General features: G+C 40.9%; 1 protein-coding gene across 2 annotated transcripts in view; it reads left to right on the top strand.

Annotated features, from left to right (window-relative positions):
• GLG1 (golgi glycoprotein 1) overlaps nt 1–24213 on the top strand; it is an 87858-nt gene that overhangs the window by 36893 nt on the left and 26752 nt on the right. For both annotated transcript variants that reach the window (XM_072873784.1, XM_072873785.1), the window contains exons 2-8: nt 2701–2733; nt 5495–5581; nt 9554–9769; nt 16446–16649; nt 17303–17374; nt 19584–19767; nt 21607–21821. In XM_072873784.1, the coding sequence (XP_072729885.1) occupies nt 2701–2733; nt 5495–5581; nt 9554–9769; nt 16446–16649; nt 17303–17374; nt 19584–19767; nt 21607–21821 (1011 nt within the window). The remainder of the gene's footprint in view (nt 1–2700; nt 2734–5494; nt 5582–9553; nt 9770–16445; nt 16650–17302; nt 17375–19583; nt 19768–21606; nt 21822–24213) is intronic.

Below are 24213 nucleotides of genomic sequence, written 5' to 3'. Positions count from 1 at the left end.
GTCCTCCTTGCTTTCAGCTTCCTTTCCTAAAATGCTTCAACTAGCATGCGGTGCCGGTCTGGGCTGCTCTCCTCCTTCCCCCTGCCCCAGGGGTCTCTGAGCATCCGTGTTCCTCAAGCTCACCATGTGGGAATGACACAATGCAGCTTTTCTTGCTCCTCAGCTTCTCTTAGTGGTAATTTGAAACTTACCTTTTTTTCCCATGACACTTACTACACAAGCATATTTTTCTGAAACTGCTCTTGTTTGAAAGGTTTCTTGGGTGGGTGTAGTGGATAGAGGGCCACAGGCTGCCTCCTTAGAAAGGCAGAACTGGTGTGGGTTGCGCTGGGGAGATTTTTCTTCCCCTTCCTCAAACTCAGCCCTTCAGTTTATCAGACACAAGATAAAAAGGATTATTTTTCTCCTTTTGCTTCACTTAAATTGAGAGAAGCAGGTCAGCATTGCCACTGAACCCTCCTCTCCTACACTTGTGATGGTAAGAGGGAAGAAGGATCATAGCTTTTAGGTAGCAGGTGGTCATCTTGTTCCACATTTAAGGGATTATTGGCTAGATCTCAATGCTTTTGCATATTTAAGTACTGAACTGTGAATGTATGCAGTACTAAAGCTTAGTTAAGTTCCCATTTAACTTCCATTACTCTTCTCAGAAGAATGAGGCTTGATTTCTCAGAGCTGAGGTTTGCTGCAGAGTGCAGGGAAGCCTGGTATTTCAATGTGCAGTGTTTTAATGTTGTGTATTTCAAGAAAAGCTTGTTTAAGCTTCCCAAGTCACTGGTTCTCATGAACCAGGCTGTTATCTTCTTGGGCTCATCTTTCCAGAAAAACTGAGCTTTAATCTTTGGATCTGAAGCAAAGTTTACTAGGTTGGAGGATGCAAAAATAAGTGAAGCAACCAAGGAGGGTTTTGGGAGAGGGCTTTCTGGCCCTTACAAATTCTTCTGCTTGCAGAAGTGTTAGCAAGTCCTGTCCTCTAGAGGAGAATTACAGTGCCAGCATATATATTTTTATAAAGAAACTATTCCTGACTAAAAGACTGAGACAGCAACTTCAGTGGAGGGCATTCTGACTCTCAGCTTTTGAAATTAGCTTAGTCTAAAACCTCTGTCTGTTGCTGAATGATTAGGATGGGTGCAGAAAATTAAGGACAAACCACCTTGTAAGTCATGATAGTGTTGGTCTTAGAGGCTGCTTTAAAATAGTGTAATTTGGATGTCATCTTAGTTTTCGGTTGTGAGAATCAGTTCTGCAGTCAAGGAGATAACAAGCAGGCATCTGCTAGCCTTTTAAAAAAGTTGATGTACTAATTTTCAAATTTATGATTACTTTGGGAGATATGGTTTTAGATGGTGGCAGTCTGACCAAATGGCAATTAATTACTGTGATCCTTCAGGTACCACTTTGTTTTTTATGTTCAAAGTGAAGAGGCAATTTCTGCCACTTCCTGCTATACAAAATAAAAGTGCTTTAGTTAATAATGGCTGTAATTAAGGACTTGGAAACATTTCCCATGCTGTCTTTTTCCCATAAACTTGTGTTCGTGCTCTCTGAAGCAGTAATGGTGCAAGTGTTGGCATAACATGTTGTGCAGTGGCAAACACTTGCACTGAAAAACTCTTTGGGATTAGGCTGCTTGCTTGCAAAACTGGTGAAATGCTAGTTCTTGTATGTCAAATATCTGAGGTCTAATGCATTAGTGTCAGTGATGTGTTTAAGCTTTGAGTAGTTTTGAGTGTCTGTGGCTCTTAGAGCATGTCTGGCATCCTAACTATCAGCAGAAGCAGAGACTTTGTGAGTCAGGGTTGTTTTTTCTGTGGGTGTGACAGGCAGGTGATTTTGTCCTGCATTTGTGCTGTTTTGCTATAGAGATGAGATACAGATTTGTATGATTAACTTGTTTCAAGGCATTCTCCATTGTGAGAGCTACTCAGGCTGGAAGGAGAACAGGATGGTTTGCAGCCAGAGCACTTTCCAAAGCGGCTCCCTGTGGAGTGTGGGTGTTTCTCTCGAACACATTAACTGGTCTGGTGGAGGCTATGCGTTAGGATTTGTCAGTTGGATTGTCATGAGGACATAGCAGTACCTTAATTACTATAAAATAAAGAATATAGAGAATATTTTGAAACTGTGTATGAATATTGGATGTTAGCAGTTTCTCATGGTTGAAGGCATAAATCTCAGGGCTGCTTTGAACCAGCCCCATTACGTACGGCTGAAAGAAAAGACATTGCTTCCCAAATGGGGAATGCAAACGCTTCAGTTTGGGGGAGGGAAACGAGTCCCACCTTTCTCCTTCAGTTGTATGCATGAAACTTATTTTTCTTTAAAACTCTACTACCACATCTTTGTTTTCCCACAGATGCTTTTTTGCCTTCTTAGTTTGGGAAATTGGGCCAAACACAAGTGCATTCATTATGTTTTTGCAGCTTGCATATAAATGCTGCTACTCTTGTGCCATTTATGTTCTGTAGAGTTAAGACAGCATTGTGTCTAAAGTACCTGTTATTTTGATCTTTTTGGTACTTAGATATCTATCACCACTCTTTTTATGCAGCTTTTAGAATTTCCTATTGCTATGTCAAATTTTTTCTTACAATGAAAACAAGTTGACAGTATGTTAGTTTCTATAAGTTTATACTCTTCTGTGTGTTAAATGCGTCACATCGGTAGTGAACTGACGCTCCTTTTTTCTCTTTTCAGCCAGATAATGAAATCTCTTCAGACTGCAATCACGTAAGTATTGCTTTGTTTTATTCAGTCTCTAGCTATGGCATTTGCACCTCATATCCCTTATCAACTTTAGGGATTTTGCATAGTTTGCTAGTTTGCAAAAGGCATTAATCAGGACACATCTGGGTTTCTGTACTGGCCTGTGGACGAAGAACACAAGGCAACTTCTTTAACTCAGTATAGCCACTGTGATCTTACTGGAGACTTCAGAGTGGAATATATCTAAGAGCTTTATAAACTGTACTTCTTTATCAGAGGAGGATAGCAGACATCTTTCCTATTTTATAGTTGGGGGATGGTTCCCGTGAGTTACTGGGAGTGATGTGATATGTGCTCCTTTTGGGAAAGATGTGAGCAGTACTGAATTTAAACTCTTAATTTCAGCTATTGAAGCCTTCTGTATTACTTTCGCAGCTGCTGAATTCTTAGACTCGATTGGAAAATGCTGTGGGGGTGTGATATTTAGAGGCAGTTTGAACCACTTGGCTGGTTTTAGAACAGATTTCCTCTCAGCACTGTGTTTAACAGTGAGCAAACTGTTAGCCAGTTTTCAGGCTGTCAAGCGGATTCTTCAAATCCCGAGACTCTTTAAATAAAAAAAATCAGAGCTAAGGTTGGTATTAGGTTTCCTTTGGTTTATCTCATTTGCGTTCTGTTAGAATACACCATATCAAGAGCCTTAATTGTTTGGTTAGCCCTGGACACAGACAAGTGCATGCCTCAATGATGGTCTTGGTTTCAGATGCTTGAGAAGCTGTGTTTTGGTTTATTATTGGAAGATATATTCCAGAAATGAAACCTGGCCATGCTGTACAACTAGTAATTTCCAACTGTGTTTATAAATTAACCTTTAGCACTGCACTGCCTGACTTCATGGCAGCTGTAATTCTCTGTTGTGCATGGTTGGATCAGATGAAGGGCACACCATGTTTCTGTTTAAGTCTTTTCTTTTTTCGAAAAAGAGAAAAATTCAGTAATTAACAGGTATCTACCTGACATTTAAATGTGCCAACAGAAATTACCTGAATGAAGACGAAATTGAGAATTGTAGAAATCAAAGTTGGACCTTTCCTCTGCTAGATTAAATGACAGCGTCTCTGCCACAAGGCAGATGTCAGGCTGCTGTGGATTATAGAAGCCATTCAGGAATAGGAAGTGCAGGCAAAGTCTTATTTTCCCAGGCAGAAATTGAAGTGCAATGATCGAAAGCTAGACCACAGAGAGGCATCTCATGTCGAAATGTTTCTCTTGCCTCTCTCTGCAGTCTTTTGTAGTACAACTGCTGATCATCGTTGCCTAGTGCTAAAATCTGGATTTTTAAGCTGCAAGTTTAACCTTCCTTCTGTCTGTGGGAAGGTTCCTTTGGAGAGCATCTCATTTCGAGACTCTCCAAAGTTCGAGATGACAAATGCAGAGGTGTATTCTTATGGTGTTGGACCTCATTCTCATCGTTCTGATCCTGGCTGGGAGAGGTCTACAGCACTCTTTGCGAGGACAGGTTCCCTGTTTATTCACTTTTATCTATTAAACCTGTATATTTACAACTTCTTACTTCCTCTGAAATACCCTAGGATCTAGGATCCCATCATCTCCTCTTTTTAACTTTTCAGAACTCCATGATATGAGGTGTGGAAGACAGTGCAGCTGTGCCGATTCCGTTTTTAGTTCTCTGTGCGTGCTTCCACCCTCTTGGAGATGATGTAAAACTGCTTTCTTTGTGTACAAGCATGTTTTTGTGTTTTCCTAGTGTTTTGTGTACAATTGAAACTTCAAAATAAAGTTTGACCAAACTGTTTATCTCTTTGATATTAATTTGATTTTGTCATAAAGGCAGAGTATTTGGAATAAATTTTTAAAACAGTTTAATCTTTGTTAATGAAAAATGGTTAAATGCAACTTAAGTTCCTAGAGAAAAACAGATGAGCTAATAGAGCTTTTCTTGGGCAACATCTCAGCTATTAATTTGCTGAGGTTTTGCTATGTTACCCTGCATTTTTACTTTATGGTGCCTCAGGAGGACATCCAGGATGTGTATATATCTGCAGAGTGTGACTTGCCCAAGATTGATTCTTCCACAATGATGAAATGCATCTAGGCTCCTATGTGAGCTAATCTTTGGCTCCTAGAAGAACAGTTATCCTTACCAAGGCGTTTTGCAGTCTAACCTCTAATGCATCATTGTGCTTAGCAAGAGAGAGAACCTCCTATAGGTTTGAAATATATCTGCATCCAAAAAGTTGTCTGGTTGTAGCCCCTCACAGAAGGAAGTGCATAAAGGATCAGCTGCATTGTCCTCCTTCCTTTTTTGCTAGGCTTTTATTAGGTTTTCAGTATGAAATCTGCTCATACTGAGGATTTCATTTTTGTTAGATCATTTGCATCAGGCAGACAAGCCATGGCGCAGAAAGGTGTGGTGGGCTAAAGATGTTGCTAAATATGCAGCAGGGTAGCAAGTTACAGCTTTCATTGTTTTATCCTTCCAGTTATGAAATTGTCTTCATTGGATATATTTCCTTTTAATGAGTCAGCTCATGACCTTATGGAGAGATTTTTAACAGTCTGAATTTGTTCAAGATGAGAAAATTATTGTAGAAATGAAGGAACAAAGTTGTTGTCAAGGAGACTTTGCATTGGTTGTTGTACTGTAGAAGGATGATGATACAGAGTGGGAATAAATAATGTTTCATTCTTTTCTGAAGCAAAGTATTTGTCATTCTCCATGGGAAACTCTTAAACCACCTTTCTACAAATGCTCTTTCTATAGCTCTTGTGGAACTACAAGCTGAACCTGACTACAGATCCGAAGTTTGAATCCGTGGCCAGAGAAGTCTGCAAGTCCACTATTGCAGAGGTAAGCCAGAAGAAAAGCATGGCTGCTATTGTGGCACTAAGGATTTTTTTTTTTTTCATTGTGATAGTGAATTAGTGTTCGAATAATGTTTTGGGTTTGGGGAAGCTCTAATCTTATATGCCAAATTACTAGGCGTAATTAATGTGATCTCCTTGCAGAGAAAGCCACTTACCTTGGTGATGCCAGGCAAAGGGGCGAGGGAAAGAAATGATAAACTAACAACCCATCAGCTCTTACCTGACCTTTTGTCAGAAATCTGCTGTGGATTGGATTTGTCCCCTCTCTATCAAGTGTTGGACAATTGTAGCAGTGTTGGTGTAGCAGGGGTTCCACTGAATTTAGCATAAGGCTGGTTTTGAATTGTCTTGTTAGCAGACAGGATAAGCACATAGACATCAAATGATGAATCAACTGTTTTTTTTTCTTTGAGGCTCAAAGTTTAATTACTCCAAGGACTCTGTTAGGAACTTCCTCTTTTTAGGTTGCACTAGGAGTTAGTCCTCTGTATCTCAAGTGTCAGCACACCTCAGTCCAGCTTCAAAGATGACTTGATTAATCATTTCTTTCCTTGTGCTCGTGCTAGAGCTCTTGAGGCTGTGTGCTCAGCCATGCAGGAGCTGACTGAGCTGAGGTTTTTTCCCTTTGTTTGGGGTAGTTTTCAGCTAGACTTCAGGGGAAGCAGTGGAACCAAGGCTCTTTGCAGCAGTACAGGCTTCAGCTGACTTAATTCAGTCATTAAACCATGCTCTGAAAAACATAATTTATATATCCATCAGAATAACTTCACCTACCCATAAGCTTGCTCTTCAGAAAAATTCAGTTTGCTCTAGATGATGGTCCCTTTGTGGCTTTTAAAGTAGGTTTTCTTGAAAGACAATCAGTCACATGAATAGCAGATTGTCTCTCCAACTCCAGTTTGTGTTGGCAGTTTATTTTCCATAGGTCTAGCTTTCAGTGGTGCAGACTTGCTTATTAGGCAAGAGGAATATGTTAGTGCTCAGAGCAGGTTTAAGATGAGTTGTTCCCCAAGTCCTCATGTTTTGATGGAACCATCTACGTGGTTCCCCATTCTTTACAAAGTTTTCATTTGAGAGGAACACACAAAGATCTGAGAAATTGAGGATGTCAACAGCAGCCTGGCTCCCAAAAGTTTGGGAATTAGTAGTGTTGTTCAGGGGTACTCGATTGCTTTTTCTTCATGGCCTGCTAGGGTTCTGCTTCCTCTTCTCAGCACCAGCTGAGATGCGGTAAGAATAGCATTAGTGGGAAACCATTATTTAGTATAAGGAGAGATCAGTTAATACAGGAAGGCTAGGATATTAAACAGTGGAAGGAAAACAGTTTGCATCGAAGGGTTACGTTGTGTTTGGAGTTCAGTAACTCCCAAAAGCAAATATTGTGAACTCCGTCAAATCTCACTTTTTGCAGTCATAGGGAAGATTATATTTTTATGCTTTATGTCACACAGCTTCTGTAGAATTTTTACAACCAAGGCGTTCTTGAAAATGCTCTTTTAACAGTCTGTTTAATTACCATTTTTGTACAGTGACAGTCTGGCATTGTTGTAAAAGATGCCCTCTAGATCTGGGATGTGATGTCTAAAAGCAGTGGGAAGAGCATAGCATTTTACCTGTACGTTAACCACCAGTGTTCCTCTTAGAATTGTCGTGAATGATAACATGAACTGCTGGTATTTTGCCATTTGGTGAGTGGTTTTTATTTAAAGAAAAAGAAGTTGTATAAGTAACAATAATCTCATGTGTTTGATCTTCTGATACTTAATACTGAGGCAGGTGCATAAACTATTCCACTAATTTTCAGAAGTATTTCTAAAACACTCTTTAAAACTAACATACGTAGTGGGAATATACTGCTAACATACCGTATTACCTTTTAATATTTTTCTTTAATTCACACTAACAGGTAGGTGTTTTCTTGCTGGTGACTGAGCTCTGATTTTAAGTATTGCTTTGTGTTAAGAACAAAATACAACTAGAAGAGTAATTTCTAGAAAAAGTCATTTGGGAATTGGTGACTGTCCCAACCAAGTGCATTCTGAAAAGCCCACCTTTAATTTTATTGGCTAAATATAGATTTAAATATCAACTTTTTTCTCAACTGTTGCGATTTTGTAAGTTCTGGCAATAATTTTAATCTGGAATTATAGTTGGCTACCAGATAATGGTGGTTGTTTCAGAAGTGGCCAGGCAATAACATGATTGCTTGGTCTTTTACACAGTTCACTGGCTCAGGCCATGGAGCTCTGGGGCTGTTTCCAAAGCCAGGCTCTTCCAAAAACAGCATGTTGCTGTTGTGTGCTGGTTTGGCTTGTGGTACTTGAGCTGAAGCACGGCCAAACTGAAGATGCAGCTTTCTCAGAATACTTGCTCAACTCTCTCCCTTTCACCCTGCAATGAATCATACGTGTTTTCACTTCAAAATGTATTTTATGCCTTATATATAACAGTTATGGTGACCCTAGTAACTATGTTTTTCTAATAGCTATATAGATTAAATACAAAATGTTCTACCAGCCTACATCTGCCTTCAAATAATGGTGTTTAAAATGTTGCATGTTTTATTTGCTATATAGAAATTAATGGCCTCATAAGCTGAGGCAGAGAGAAATCTGTTTTTTTTCATCTAGTCTGACCTGTGTGAGTCTGTCACAGGATGCCCTGAGTTAATTCTTGTTTGAATTAGAATATCTCTTTCTAGAGATGGCTCTCCATTTTTTAAAATTTCCAGTATAAAGATTCCAACTTGGTATTTGAGAACTGATAAAATGGTTCCCTGCCTGTTCCCTTAGTGCTGCCCTTGCTTAGTATCTGAACCTGCCTGGATTATTGATTGCCGTGGTTGTCCCTTTAGATTGATGAGCCCTTCAGTATTTGTACAGGAACAAATCTTTGATGTAATCAAGTCAACCCATGTATCTATTGCTTGAAAAACTGTCACCACTGAACTTTAGTGTCTGGCTGTGAAGCATGCTTTCTGCGTCATTATGGCTGCAGTTTTCAGCATACTCCTGAATGGGGGACACCAGAACTGGGCAAGTATTTCAACATGGACTTCTTAGGGTTAAAAAGAGTCTGTGTAATCTCGGTACTCCTTGGAGCAAGGCATTGCACAGCTCCTATTGCAAGATTCCTCGGGAAGCATCCTTAACTGATAAGTAACCATGTTTTCCACTTCCTTTGGAAAGACTCTGTCAAAACTGCCTGCACCTTTTACTTCCAAAGGTGATGTTTTTTGGCCTTACTGTCTGCTTCCCTGAGCAGTGCAGACTGTGATTTATATTGGGGACCTGTTTGTTCATGTACTCTGCTTTTCCAATCCCTGCACAGCTTTCAGCTTTTGTTAGCTATGATTTTTATTTTTTTAGACCACTGAGTAAAATGGTTTAGTACCAACAATCAGTTCCTATAAGAGCCTGATAAAAATGAATTTGTTGAGGATTTTGCTTTATAGTAATTTTCAGCTTCCAGCAAGTTATAAACAGTTTAATAAATAATGTGCTGACTTTTGAATCAGTCTCACTTCTAGCCAAAATGTTATATTATACGAGGTCAGGTGGCTAATGGGGGATGTATGATTTAGTGATGTTGTAGTATGCTCAGTTTTCTAAATAAAGGTTTGTCAAACTAGCATTTTTCCTACAAATCCACTTGATTGCTAGCGTTCAATGTGATTATTATGAAAGATGATTATTGAGCAAGAGGGTTTATAATCCTCAAGGTCGCTGCGTTTGCTTTCTTCAGATACTGGCACACAAGAGGTATTTCTCATTTCTGAAATATTTTCAAGTATTCTGACTTACTGAAAATCATACTAAAGCCTAGAGCGTTTCTTTGCCAGCAGATTTTGAAGCTACAGATGCAAGTTTCTTTGAGGATGTTTTTTTTTTTTTAAAAAAAAAGGTTCAATTCAGTAGCTGCAGCCACTGTATTTTTCTTTTTTTTTTTTTAACAGATCAAGGAGTGTGCAGATGAGCCAGTTGGTAAAGGCTTCTTGGTGTCATGTTTGGTGGATCACAGAGGTAACATCACTGAATACCAGTGCCATCAGTACATCACTAAAATGACAGCCATTATCTTCAGTGATTATCGGTTGATCTGTGGCTTCATGGATGACTGCAAGGCTGACATCAATCTCCTGAAATGTGGCAGCATTCGACCTGGAGAAAAGGTATCCAGAGAACATGTAGATTGTTAATAGGCTTGTAAAAGTCATTCACTTAAGGAAACTTACATGGAGGCTCTGCAATAGTATTATTGTCTTACTTGCAACTGAGAAAATACATGGTGTATGTCATCTGTCTGAAAAGGGTGGTGTCCTGATTCTGTATAGTTCCTTTTCAATAAATAAGCATTCATTCCTCTATGAGGGACTGCTGTTCAGAGATGACTTTAATTTGTCTTTCCTTACCACACTACAGGTGATCTGGTAGGTAGTTGTCTTTATGATCACGCTCTGTCAGGCTTGACTTGATAGGATGAATCCAAACAATAGATGTAAGCAGACCTATTGCTAGGCTTATTTCACAGTCTGGTCAGGTGTGGCGCAGGAAGGTTATCAAGGTGATGTGGCCTGTGCTATAACCCTTTCTGCTTTCTCAGGCTGTAGTTGGTAGACTGGATCAAGAGCTTTTATCTGTTTGCTTCCCCTTTCCCCTGCCCACCTGAAAATGGTTGAAGGGTATTTAGTACCTAGTGTCACATTTTAGTACAGACTTACTAATACTGTACTGGGTCTAGTAAACCAATGTTCTTTTGCCATATGAGACTTAAGCAGAGGTTGATGCAAAGCACAGTTTGTGGTGACTAGATGTGGGGGTATTTTCAAGGCACTGTCTTTCCCTGTCTGCTTTAGCATAGCTAATGCAGGCAGCAATTATGTAGTGCTGCAGGAATGAGTGGCTTCTTTTATGGTAAGTTTTTACGTTTAGGGATAAAGTTAAAATCAGCCTATCAACTTTTTACAGTGCTCTTTAAATTATAGCTCTTATGCTTTTAAGATTTAGTCTCTTAAATCAGCTATTAATGAGGAGGTATATAACAAAAATATACACCTCTTGGTTTTTAAAAAAAGTTTTCCTAGTTTGAGATGTTTGCTGCTGTAAGCAGCTTCCACATCCATAGTGTGTTAAATTGAAGTGCCTAGTGTATTCCAGAAGACTTAGCTGAACAAGAGAAAGCACAAAAGGACTCACTTTCAAGAAAAAAAGCAACCATAGAAGTGGGAGGAACTTGCAGGCACCATGGGTTCAGACTAGTAACAGCTTAGTAACTTGCTTTCTCCATAAAGTAAAGGCTCTCTTTTAATACTGGGCTGAAGGACCTCATGAAATGAGAAACTGCTTTTAACAATAAGTATAGAATTGGAAGTATAGAATTGGAAGTCCTGGGTGTCAGGTCTGCATATCACCTGTGGCTTGACCAAATTAAAATACATTAAAATACTTAGGGTAAATACACTGAAGGGTACAGTAGAGTCGATTTTGTGAGCGTAAGCCAAATCTCATATAGTAGAAGTGAAACCAACGCTGGCAGGCTTGTGTGCATAACTGTGCATAACCTGCCGTGTTGGTCGCAGAAGTTAAGATGGGTGAAGGGTGAGGATGGCAGGGGTGGCTAAGGTCACAAGGCATCTGGGAGAGGGAAACGAATGCAAACTTTGGGTCCCCAAGTTTCTGTGGGATAGCAAAGCAAGTCACTACCCAAACTTTTATGGGGGTTAGTGCGGTTTATGCATATTCCTCACTTTCTTGTTACCCAATCCAGAATATTTTGCCTTGGTTTGTGAAAGTGTCACAGCCTGTCATATGATGTCTTTTGTTATGCTGTCATCCTTGGCACTTAGAGCAGTTGAAGAATTTTATACTGCTATGGAAACAGCTATAAATGGCTATGCAAGCATTTATTTTGTTGGTGTTCTGTTCTATCCCTTTTCTGCTTTGGAGAAATCTCATCTGATATACTTCTGTCATGCTGGTTCAGGTTTTATTTCCATGTTGTAGCTTCTGAGAGTTCCATATAGAGATGCAACTCTACATGCAACTCTCAGAGTTTTTGGGGTTTTTTTTAAATGGAAATAAGCACTGCTATGACCACTAACTCCATCCACATCAGGTGGCTAGTAGATTGCAGTATGACAGCTTCATCATAGTAACGGGGATAAACTGGCATTTTTAACTGTAAAAGGCACTTTAGTAGGTATTCTGGAATTACACTGCCTCTTGAAGCCCCTCTGCTAGCTAACCGTTTTCCTTTTCTATGCTTCCTTTTTTTTTTAGCTTGCTTTCTACTTCCTAATTGAATTCTGTTCCTGCTGGGTTTGTTGCTTCTGATGTGGTGGTTTCTGTGCTTGCCTTTTCCACGTTTCTTGTTGGTTTTCTGCTCTGTAAGAGCAATAAAATTCAGCTTAGAAGTCTCGATCTGACTGTAGACTTCATTTTGCTGTGAAGTCTATAGCAGAAAGGCTGTAGATGCGTCATTTGAAACCATTAAGTTTTGTAATATGCCTGTGTTGTGGAGTTATTTTTCTTTGTTTTCTTCTTCCAGTTAATGGAGAAATATTTAATAGTAGTTTCAGTCACCTTTCCAGTTGGCTGTTGTGCTTTATAGCAAATTTGTCTCCTGGTATTTAAAGCTTTCTTTGTCTTCGTGCAATAGGGTTCTAATTTGAAATTGAAATTGGTAATTGCAACGGAGCTTTTCTTCTTGGGCTGCCTATCACAATGAGCTGCTTTCCCGATCCTGGTTATGTCCAGGATTGTATCAAACTAGTGGGTAGTGTATAGTTGCCCAGGTGCTGGATTTAGCCATGATGTCCAAACTGGAGTTGATTATTTGCAATGATGAAGGCTACATAAGTGTCAATTGCACATTTGTTGTAGTACTTTACCAGATAATAGTATAGTATTTTTCACATTCCTGAAAAAAGGCACATTAGGAGACTATTGTTTTCTTGCCTTTTTTCACCCGAGTGCTTTGAGTACAGTTGCTCTCACTCTTTCCCTAGTTTCATAGAAGTACTGGACACAGAGGGCAAAGGAGTCTAAATGGGAAGAGGTGATAACATTCATCTCCGTCTTTGTTTACTTAGTGTAGTATTATAGCAGTGTACTGTCAGCTGAAGTACTGGGAATTAGCTAATCTAAGAGCCATCCCTGTAACTCTGGTGTCTGGGTTAGGTGGAGTGCTGAACTGGAACTCATGGTTGATGTGCTGGGTGGTTTTCCACAGCCTGACTGCTCTGTGTCCAGCAAGTCAGCACGGCCGTTTACTGCAAGGTGCTGTGCTGATAAGACAGGTTATGTTTTACTCTCATGCCTGCTGCTCCTTTCTACTCCTGACTCTTTTCTGGCCACTTTTCTAGCTTCTCTCTGCAAGTCTGCAGCTAGAACAGTCATGAACTGGAGGCATGTCAGGTTTCAGACAGAATAAGGTCTTTTCTGGGGGAGCTTCTGGAAATGACAAAAAAACCCCCCTAAGAATTGCAAAGCCTAAACTATACTGAGGTGGGGGTGGGAATCTCTGGACAATGAATAGTAAGAACAAGGTTTTTAAAATTCTATCCTGGCCTAGCGCCATGTGCCTGGAGTTTGAATTTTGGTCATAGGAATTAAAATCTCCCAAAGCGTTGTGCGGAAGGGGGTTTGCTTGGGCACATTTAGAACTTAGTTCCATTTCTCTGTGGCTCAAAGTGCTGTAGGACAGTATTGGAAAGCTGCTTGTGTCCTTTGTGGATCTAAATGTGTCCTTTCATAAAACTACGCAGAGTTTCAAGGCACTCCAGACTAGATAATTATCTAATATCTTTAACAGATCTTTGCAACTTTCAGTTAAAATTCTCCATTTAAGATTGATAGTGCTGGTGAGGCAACAGTTCCAAGAAATGTGTGTGGTTTTTAGATTTAGCCTCTTGTATTTCAATGTGTTTCACTGGAGAAATGAGACCTATACTCTGTCAGCCCCTGCAGCAATTTTGGGGAGTCCTGACTTGTGGAGTGAACTTAGAGGTCTTCCGCTCTAAGGTGGAGGTTTTCTGACAACAGGGGGCTGGATAGAGGAAAAGTTTTGTTGGGATTCATTCATTCAGCAGGGCCGCAGCAGGTGTTTATACCCATGTACATACCAGGCAGCCAGCGCTGGAGCAGGACTGGGAGAGCTCACTCCGTGGGATGCCAACCCTCGGCTTTGGTGCCTCCAAAGCTGAGCTGGCCCCACAGGACTGGTGGTGTGTGGAGTGCAGGTGGGAACAGGCAGCTCTGCATGACGTAGAGCTGCAAAGTGATGCAGGTACCGCAAATGTGTGTCAAAGCTGTCCTGCTATCCTTAGGATGCGCCTGTCAAACTTTTGTTTGCCAGCTGTTTTAGAAAAAGATGGTTGAGTGCAGCTGTACAGACATTTGTTTTCCCCTCCAGTCTGCAATAAGAGATTGTACAATCTTAAATACAGTAGGTGTTAGCCTATAATTAAAGCTTGAAGTGATATTTCTCTAAACCACATTTGTAAAGTCCCATCTATACTCTGTTTGGCCCGTAGCGTGGCTGCCTTCATGACCTTTTGAAGAAATGAAGAGTTAGGACCTCCTTAAGCTGGCTTAACTAGTCAGCACTAGCACTCAGGGACCTGATTTGCCTGAAAACAAACCCCCAGATTAGGTCAGTAAATCTCCCAAACAGTGTCAGGTGGGTACAGGAACACTAATGGCAGCACAAGAAGGCATGTAAATGCTTGGAGGTGGGAGGAAAGGGCAGGACTGCATCTTTCAGGAGCCGGCTGTGTTGACTTTTGCGTGTTTCTATTTCTGTTAAGTCTGACATGTTTTAAAATTACTGTAATACAGGGCAGCAGAGTAGCCAGCACTGCAGGGTGATCTACCCAAATGTAAAAATTGTATTTGCAAAGTAATGCAATAAATGAGTCATTTCATGTTGTGTCCCTGAAATGCAACAGTAAACATTCAGCATCCAGCATGTGGAAATCCGCTTTCACTAGACTATTAAAAATAGGTTTATTTTATATATAGTATGACTCTGACCAGGAATCTAGACCCATGCTGCAAGAAACCAGGAAACTTCTGATTTTCCTAGTAGGAAAAGCTTGCCTTGTGCCCTCCTTGCTGGCTTGCAAGGGGAGGCTGCAGGTGAATAAGAGTAGTCTTGGTCTGCCTTGCCTCCCAGCTGTAACCTCACGTAGGCTGGAGCAAAAAAACTGCCGGAGGGGCTTAAAATGGTTGTTTTCAATCATTTACACTTGCCAGCTCCTCGGTTGTAATTACAACCTCTATGACTGACCACAAGGATTTGCAGAACAGTGTTTGTGTTTGGCGTGGTTATGGATAAATGGCAATTTTAAGTAATGTGGCAAACGTACTGCTAACTAGTATTCCTCAGATCCCTTTTGGGTTCAGTCCTAAAGGGACTGTTGATACATAATTCTGTTTCTTCAAAGATGCTGATATCTGGCCAGCATGTGGAGTTGGCCAGTTCCCACTCAAAGAAAAGAGCAAACCAAAATAAGGAGTTTTGGGGTGTGTGGGTTTTGGGTTTTTTGCCTTTTTTAAGGGGAAAACTACTTCTAGCCCTTTTAAACTGATTATACCTCTGGGTTGTGTTTACAACATTGTAATTGGCCAATTCTGCTTGTGCTCCAAGTGTAGCAGAGTTAAAACAGGAATCAAAGGCTTCTTGCCCGAGGAAACATGTCAGAACAAAAAGATTTGGAAGAGTTGCATGGCTTTGAATAGTCATGGTCATGTTTTACAGAGACTGCTCTCTTACTCATGCTGCTGCAACAGCAATGGATGAATCTACTTAACAGAGCGAGCTGGAGGGATAGCTCCTAAATGGTTACTGCAAACGCCAGGTTGAGTAATTCAGATGTATGCAAATATGCATGCCTTATTGTATACTCCAGATAGTCTGATAGAAGTTTAGCAGCAATATCCTATCACAGCAGAGCAGCATAAATTAAGGTGGTCTTCACAGGAAAAACTTGCAGAAGCCTTGAGAGATCTGTTCCAGAAAAGTTCTTGTTTATTAGAGGAATCAGACCCTCTACAGAGGTATAGAGGGAGTATAGTTCCCTTTCTAAACATGTAAAAAGGATGTAGGAAACTAAATGGAGCTTTGATCAGCTTTGCCCTGCCTCTTCTGGGCTTTCATACAAAGCACAGGCTCTCTACATTTATTGGCAGTTGCTGGTCATAGTCCAAAGCTGTCTTCAGGCTTGTAGGACAGTGAATGTGGCATACAGTATTGGGCCAGAACTGCTTTGTCTTAGACTTCATCTACTCTTGAATGCTATGAAATTTTTTTTATTCTCTTAATGGAGGAATTAGTATTGAGAAGCCTACATTGGTCAAAGCTCCTTTGTGGCCTCTTTAGCATCACTAACTATCACCACCCAAACTGAAGGCTTGTCTCAGCATGGAGGAACTATGATTTTTCTCTCCCCCAAGTATGTTCTTAATGTGATGCTGTTGCTTGCTGTTGCCATGGTGCGAAGAGAGCTATGTCAGATTAAAGATAATTTGGCCGTTTTGGTAAACTGCTCTGAGCAGTGTGACTAAGTAGTGATAATCTCGTTAAGTCACATTAAAACAAACCCAGAGCATTGGAGGGGAGGATTTCATGGTGACCGTCAGCAGGATGGTGATGTATAAAGTGTGTGGGTAGTACAGATATTAACTGTTGCCTCGTCTGAATGTAAATGCAGTTTAGGCTGAACTTTTGGAAGTCTATACGTAGATTGTTTGTTTGTTGCTTAATTTATGTGGTGCTTATCCAGAATCACAGATCACTTGATTGTGTGAGTGCTTGGTTACAGGTGTTGTCTTGTTCTTCTCATATAGGATGCCCACTCACAAGGAGAGGTGGTGGCATGCCTGGAAAAAGGCCTGGTAAAAGAGGCGGAGGAGACTGATCCTCGAATTCAGGTTTCTGATCAGTGTAAGAAAGCAATTCTTCGTGTAGCTGAACTCTCTTCAGATGACTTCCACTTGGACCGGCATCTCTACTTTGCATGCCGAGATGATAGAGAACGATTTTGTGAAAATGTGAGTAGTTTCCTCTTGCCTTCTCGTCTACAGTAATGCATTAAAAAACCCAAAACCCCATTGGAAGAAGGAATAGAACAGTAGAGTGGAGCCTGAGTGAGATTGTGTAATACTGAAAACAGACACCTTGTAGCTGTCGTTTTGCAATAAATCTTGTATTAAATTCACTCACCCAACAAACAAACATTATTTCCAGTGGGTTAATGAACTGAATTGGCATAAATGGTTTAATGGGCATCAGAGCTGGTGTGATGGGGAGTGGAATTACTCGAATGGGGAGGAGGCAGCAAAGGTAAGTGACTGCTCCCTTCTGCAGCAGTCAGCTGTTGCACAAGGTAAGCCTGATCTGACTCTACTCACAGCACTCCTTATCCCTGGAGTGATGAGCTGGAAAGCTGCATTGTTCAGTCTGAATTAGCTTGTATCAGCTGAGTGTCTTCTCACTAAAAGGGTGATGAACATGACCAGATTTTTTTTTAATGCAATGAAATTTAAAAGATTTTTATAGTATAGAAGCTGTCACTGTCACTTGAAATATTAACTTTAATATATTTCTACTTTAAAAAAAAAATCTCTTTAGGTGTAGTTTAGCCTGCTCGTTAAGCATTACAAGTCTTATCTTTAATGGTAAATGTGACTCTTCTGTTTCACAGACTCAGGCTGGGGAAGGCCGAGTCTACAAGTGCCTCTTTAATCACAAGTTTGAAGAATCAATGAGTGAAAAGGTAGGTATCTGTCTTAGTGAGACAAATCCTTAATGTGGAGATCATCAGATCATTCATCAGTTCAGGCTACATTATTCTTTTCTAGTGTTGAGGAAAATCCATCATCTACATGGTCAGATAACCGACTGCTTTAACAGATGCTTTTACTTTGATATGTTTGTGTTTCCAGCTACGTGCTGATGGCTTGAATTAATTATACTCAAGTTACAGCCTTTAAAGTTAAGGATTTAAATAAATCAAAGCTTTTGGGTAGGTAATTTGGGAAGGTAGATGTGGAGCTCAAGTGGTAGCACTGTGATTGAGTGTTTAAAGTAGAAGTCGCACCATGCTGGGGTAAGCCTTGGATAAATGCTGTCATAACATACAGATTAGAAACAAAGTGCCCAAATGCCTCAGCACAGGAAGCTGTGTGTGTTTCACTTTAGTTTTCAACGCTATGAGCGTGACTATGAAGCAGCAAATTCTGTGGGAAGGATGCACAGTTCAGTTACTGAAGTTTTCCTTAGGTTTTTCCTGAAGATGTGGTTTTCAACAACAACAAAAAAGTTGTTCTGGAAAACCAGTCCTGAAAAGAGTTTGTATTGGTGTATGTGTTTTGGGAAAGCAGCAATGCCTTCAGTGATTTCAGAAGCAGCATAATAGTGTTTGGGATTATATGGAATTATATCATCTGTCTGAAAGGATACGAAGATGGATATCTGTAAAGCCCTCCTTGGAGAAGCTCCGCTGAAGGAGCCCGATTCAGAGGCCTGGAGGGATCAGACTCATTTCCTTTTCTTTAAATGCATTAGCTATCTGAAAGCTTGGTTCCAATTAACAAATTCAAAACTGAGAGAGTGATCCCTGAGGGCTTGAAACAAAGCTTCATTTTGTACAAGCACGTTACTGAAATGGACTGCTATTTTTGCGTAACCTGTTTTTGGTTGTACAGGGACAGTGGTGGTTTTAGAGGGGTCTTTTCCATGATCAGCTGTCTAAGATATGAGTGTAAGATGTTGAGAGGTTAGACAAAGCTGTAGCAGATGACTTGGTAGGGAGAGAGGGGTGGATGCTCTGAGGGCACAGTCTGCAGAACAGGAAGAACACAATCTAGTTCTCACTCTTGTAGCTGCCAAGGTTAGACCATCTGCAAATCACTAGTTTTGTAGAAGCTGTTACCCAGTAAAAAGTCCCTCCTTGCTGATGGCATTGGCTGCTGGATACACATGTAGCCAACAATAGCTGCCTAGCGCGTGGCTTGCTTTGTGTAATCCAAAACTGGTTGCTGGGCTCCCTGGCTGTACCTGACCTTCCCCTGCTTTGGGGGAGGAGGTATCTGTGAGCCTCTATCTCCTTGTGTCCAGAGCTTTAAGTCTGTCCAGTCCCAAGGTCCCAGTTATGGCACAAAGATGGGAGCATGAAGGAGGGGGTGGGAATATCTTGGAGTAGGGATTTCCAGGTCCTGGAGTAGGTATGGGAAGGAGGGGGAGAAAAGTCAAAATCCTCATGTAAGGAAGGGGAGATGGCTATAGGGCTTCTCTGTTCCTTGTTTCGAGGTTGCTCCCTGTTCTTTCCACTGGACACATGCAAAGTTTTCCTTCCTTTCAAATAGGCCAAGAATGGACAAATTTGCCTGCGCTATTCTGAATTATCTGCCCCCCTCAGATTTAATTTTCATATAACTTAAACCAAAAGCTACGAAGCATAGCAGTGTTTTTACAGGCCCTTTTTTGGATTAAATTTAGAGTGGTGTTCTTGCAGCTGCTGGGTTTGGGTTTGACCACAGTGCATCCTCATGAGCCTCACCAGTTGTGGAAAATGGCTAGAAATTCCCATGGTTAGACTACTTTATCTGCTGTCATCTGTTCAGCACACTGCAGAGCAAATCCAAAGAACACACTATTTTGTAATTGCAACTGGAAAAAGTTACCAAGAATGAGTCATGCTCTCAGCCATGGCTCTTCACAAAAAGCTGGATGAATGTGCAGTTTTAAGTGCTCTGCAGAGAGCTGCTGCCTTTAAAACCCTTGATCTGTTGACCTCAGTGTGCATTAACTGTGTAGTTTCTATGAGACAAATGAAATTTAACTGCAGTCCAGCTTAAACGCGTGAAATTCTAAAGCATCAGTCGTCTTTTGAAACAGAACTTGAAAACTTAACAGCAGCAGGTCTAGCTCTCTGCCACTGGCGCACGGAAGCTCATTCAGCCATCCCAATGTGTCTCCTGCAGTGTCGTGATGCGCTGACAACCCGCCAGAAGTTGATTGCCCAAGACTACAAAGTCAGTTACTCGCTGGCAAAGTCCTGTAAAAGTGATCTGAAGAAGTACCGCTGTAATGTGGAGAACCTTCCCCGGTCTCGGGAAGCCAGGCTTTCCTATCTGTTGATGTGCTTAGAGTCTGCTGTGCACAGAGGTAAGTGGAGTTGGATCAAGAGATGGGACCTTGATTTGAAGTTTCTCTTGGACCTTCAGGTTCAACATGTATTTACAGTCCCCTTCTCCAAGTAACCTTTTCCAAACTTTGGTTCAGAGGCAAGTTTCCTCATCATAATGCTTTCATCGCTGTTGTTTTCAAGATCAGAATAGCTGAGTAAACCTCTGATGCTGACTCCTATTGTGTAGGCAAGAAGTTTAAAATGCAAAATAGCAAATCCCACTTGGACTGATGATGTGTAATTGCAAATCCTTCTATTCACTGTGAATTCAAGCAGCTTTTTCCCTCTTTATGTAGTAAGCATTAAATATGCTACTAGGTTAAAACACAGAATAGAGAACCTATTTATCATCCCTCAGGGAAAGCCAGGGATACTCAGTCCTCTGCCTCTTGTAAGTAACATTCTTTTCTTGCAGTTTAGTAGCTTGGGTAAATACCCTAATTTCTCTAACTCTAGTTTTTCATATATAGAAGGAAGGTAACTGTGAGAATATTCTTTTTGTTCCTTTAAGTTAGTGTAAGCTGGAGATGTCCTAACACCAGTGGCTGTCCCAAAGGCATTAGAAGGCCCTATACAGCAGGACCATGCTAAAGGTTCTCTGTGAAATTGCTATAACGTGTAAAATGACATGTTATATCCTCCAGTTCTGCACTGGAGAATTGTTTGGTTTCCCCCTTGGCATGTAGCTGGGTGGTTTCTGATTCAGCAGCAGGGCTGCATGCTGCAGTGCCCCTGGCACGTGAGGGAAGGGCTGCCGTAACATTGTAAGCAATCTGTGCATTTGTGAGTTTGAATAACTCATTGCTCCTGATTGATGTGGAAATGATATGTGCTGTTTGTGGAAAAGCTGTGTGTTTTTTTTCCTCTCCCTGCAGTAGGGTGGGTGCTTTCCTGAATTACATGCAGAAAACTGCTGTTCAGTTATTAACTTCCGCGGTGGAACAGGTTCTGCAGTGTGTAGCTCATGCACCAAGCATAGCCCAGGAGGAACACTACTTATTCCATGCACTTCCACGTGTCTGTATTATAATACCTGGGAGCCCCTGTTGGGGTATAGGGCCTCTGTTGCATGGGGCATTGTATACATATGAATAGGTTGTGATGGGGGCTAGGGGGAGGGCATAGCAAAAAAGATGTGTTCCTTTTGATTAAAAAAAACCCAACAAACTGTCTACATGGGGACTGTAGGAAAGCTTATAGCAGATCTAAGCATTGATTAAAGTTAGATTTCTGTGCAACTACAGTGGTTTGTTAGACACTCCATGTATACTCTTGGTAACATACTCTATTCTGTGTTTTGGCTTCCTGAGCAAGTAAGTGCTATTGCTCTAGAAAACCTTTTCCTCAGAAAATGTTTAACCTGCTGTCCAGACAAGTTCCTTCCCCAATTACATATCAATCTGGTAAATTACCAGAGGTTACTTCTGTTTCTACAGTGGAAAAATGAGCCCTTGAGTGTACAGGGAAGAGCTGACCTGTACCATAGAACAGCAGATCCACTAGGCATTTTCAGCTGTTCTTCAAAAGCACCTCCTGTAATGTGAAATCCAAAATAAAATTCTAATCCTGCAGGAATCCTTTTTTCAAATCCATGCATTGAATCCATAGACTGACTATTTTACAGGTTCAGTTAAATGCTGGGAGCTACCATAACAATTAGTTTAATCCCCAGCATGTCTGCTCTAGCACATTTGTGGCATCCTAGTGTTGTCCAGAGCATGGACATTGTCCCTATTCTTCCAGCATGATGGTAGCACAGGTCAAGAAGGGCTCTGCTAAGCATTAATACTAAATCAAGTCATCTTCTCTTGGCTCAGGTCGACAAGTGAGCAGTGAGTGCCAGGGTGAAATGTTGGATTATCGGCGCATGCTAATGGAAGACTTCTCACTGAGCCCAGAAATCATCCTGAGCTGCCGAGGGGAGATCGAACACCACTGCTCAGGCCTGCATCGGAAAGGTCGCACCCTACATTGCCTCATGAAAGTAGTACGGGGCGAAAAGGGAAACGTCGGGCCGAATTGTCAGCAGGCAGTAAGATGCTTTTCTATCGCTTCGCTTCTAGGTTGCTTAGTTGGTAGAAGCACTGATTTGTCTGTTAATGTTTTGCCTTGCGGTGGAGATTCCTCCGAAGGTAGTCTGTCTCTGCCAGGTACCAGTGAATGCTGGAGGCAGTTGTGTAACTGTCATGGTATGGAGTGTAACTTGGTATCTAGCAGCACTTCAGTAATGTTTGTTTTTTCTCAACAAATACACTTTTGGATTGTTTTGCTCTGGATTTTGTACTGGATCTCCAGTAGTTCTTCTCCAGGAGCTCTCAAGTCATGGAATTCTCTCCTGGGTGCAAGATGTAGGGAAACTTGCTTTTTTAGAAGTGTTAAAACATTCCCCCTCCTTCCCTTTTCTCCCTATGCCCTGTCCTTGGAAATGCACTAAATCTTCTCGAAGCACCTTTCCACTCAGTTTTATTTTTGCTGTTTCATTCAGCTTAAACGATGGAAATGGAACTTCAGGGACAGGTAGGTACAACATACTGCTGCACGTCGTTGTAGTTGCAGCCACTGAAGGAAATGTCGTTCTTCTCCAAAATACCTCTTTAAAGTGGGATGATTCTTTTCCCTTTTTTAAACTTCATTTTGGCCCAGAGGCATCCTGTTTGTAGTCTCTTTAAATTGAGAACAATAGTTTAATATTTGCTCAAACTTATTAGTGCTTTTAAATGTAATATTACATTTTTGTGCTTAATATCTGCTTTTAATGACCCATGAGCTTGGAAAAGTGACATCAGCACTAAAAATGGCTAGGGGGTGTTAGTGCTGATGTAGGAATTTGGGGAGGTGTATGCTCTTGACCTCCTGCAATATACGGAACCACTGTAGTCCATTTTCTGTGTAAATCTAGCTTAAAGCCTGAGCCCAAAATGTTGCCAGATTGTGTATGTTATCAAAGATAAATGACTATATGTTAAATTTTTGTAAGGAATATGATGCTTTTGTGATGGAGCTTATTTCTGCATAAATACCAGGTGTATTGGTGCAGCAGCTGTACAGTTTGAGTAATTTCTGCGGTAAGCTGTAGTGCATGACTTATGCTTTGCATCATTAGTGTGAAAAACCAAATACTTCTTTCTGTTTAAATATGAAATTGAACTTGCTGCCTCAGAACTTGGTTATTTGCAAATTGTTGGAAGATCAGTTCGTCCTGGGAATAACTTCCAGATCATGAAGTGCATGTTCAGAACAAGTCATAAGTCAAGGCAGGGGACTCCCAAAAGTGATACGAGATTTCAGATTTTGGGGGAAAAAGAATGTCTGTAGAAATCTATAGGGTTTTTTTTCAGTTCTTATATTTAAGCTTCTGCTTTATTTTTGTACAATAAGTTGATGCAACAGCAGGGCTTGTCTGCAACTCCCCTTCAAGTTAAATGTCCTGTGTTCTGTTTTCTGTGCAAAAGACAGCAGGAGCAAATTAAGTGTTGATTTTATAAAATATGATTAGTTTGTCCATGTTTTTATGGGCAAGAGGAAATAGATGATTGCAAGAAAATAGGATAAACATTCCAATGCTTTGGGTTCCTGACGACTGGCATTGTGCTATTATATAGCTGCCTACAACTTCTGAGGTACTAAATAATTTATTGTTGATATTTTTGTATGTGAATGGTAATGGTTGTCTCAGCTGTCACTGGCTCTGTTCCATTTTGATTTATTGTGTTAGAATGAGCTTCTTGCTTTTATCTTCTATGGTAGGTAGATTATCTTTGTAAGGAAGAGAATATGGTCTGAAACCCTTCCAGATACTATGCGGCTTGTGCAAGAAACTCAAACTCATCTGTCATATGAGATTGGCCCATATGACAGGTTGTGAAGAAGGCAAGTTAGAGGTCTGTCCCTTCATAGTAGCTGGAGCTACTTCATTTCCTTTTGGACACCTAGAGAGCACCTTTGATGTATGCTTCTGCTGAGCCACTGATGCTCTTCTGATGCTGATTTCTCAGCTGCTTCATTGCCATGTGTCAGTATAGTTCAGTCTTTGAGACATGGGGATGGTCTCAGAAGTGCTGCTTCAGTAAATTCATTCATGGGGGAAAGATTGACCTGTGTTGTGGTTTCCAAAAACTAGTAAGCAGACTGCATCAAAACACATGGACTGTTTTGTTTGAGTTCTTCTTTTTTTTTTTTGTCTAAAATGCAATGTTTGTGAGATGCCCTATCACTTTGTATCTCCAGTGACTCCACATCTGCAGATAGGATGGCTGCTTCAGCCATCTCCTGCGTGCTTGCTTCCTGGCTACTGCTTGGTCCACATGGCTTCAGCCCAAGTCCAGCTAGACCAAAGCTGACTGATGTTGGTCCTTGCTTTCTGATGTTCTTGGGCAATTCTTATTTCAGGAACATGGTGCTGATGCTCTCAGATTGAACTTTGA

The sequence above is a fragment of the Ciconia boyciana genome, chromosome 9 (genome assembly GCF_034638445.1).
Source record: "Ciconia boyciana chromosome 9, ASM3463844v1, whole genome shotgun sequence".
NCBI classification, from domain to species: domain Eukaryota; kingdom Metazoa; phylum Chordata; class Aves; order Ciconiiformes; family Ciconiidae; genus Ciconia; species Ciconia boyciana.
This window is presented reverse-complemented; position numbering and strand designations above follow the sequence as displayed.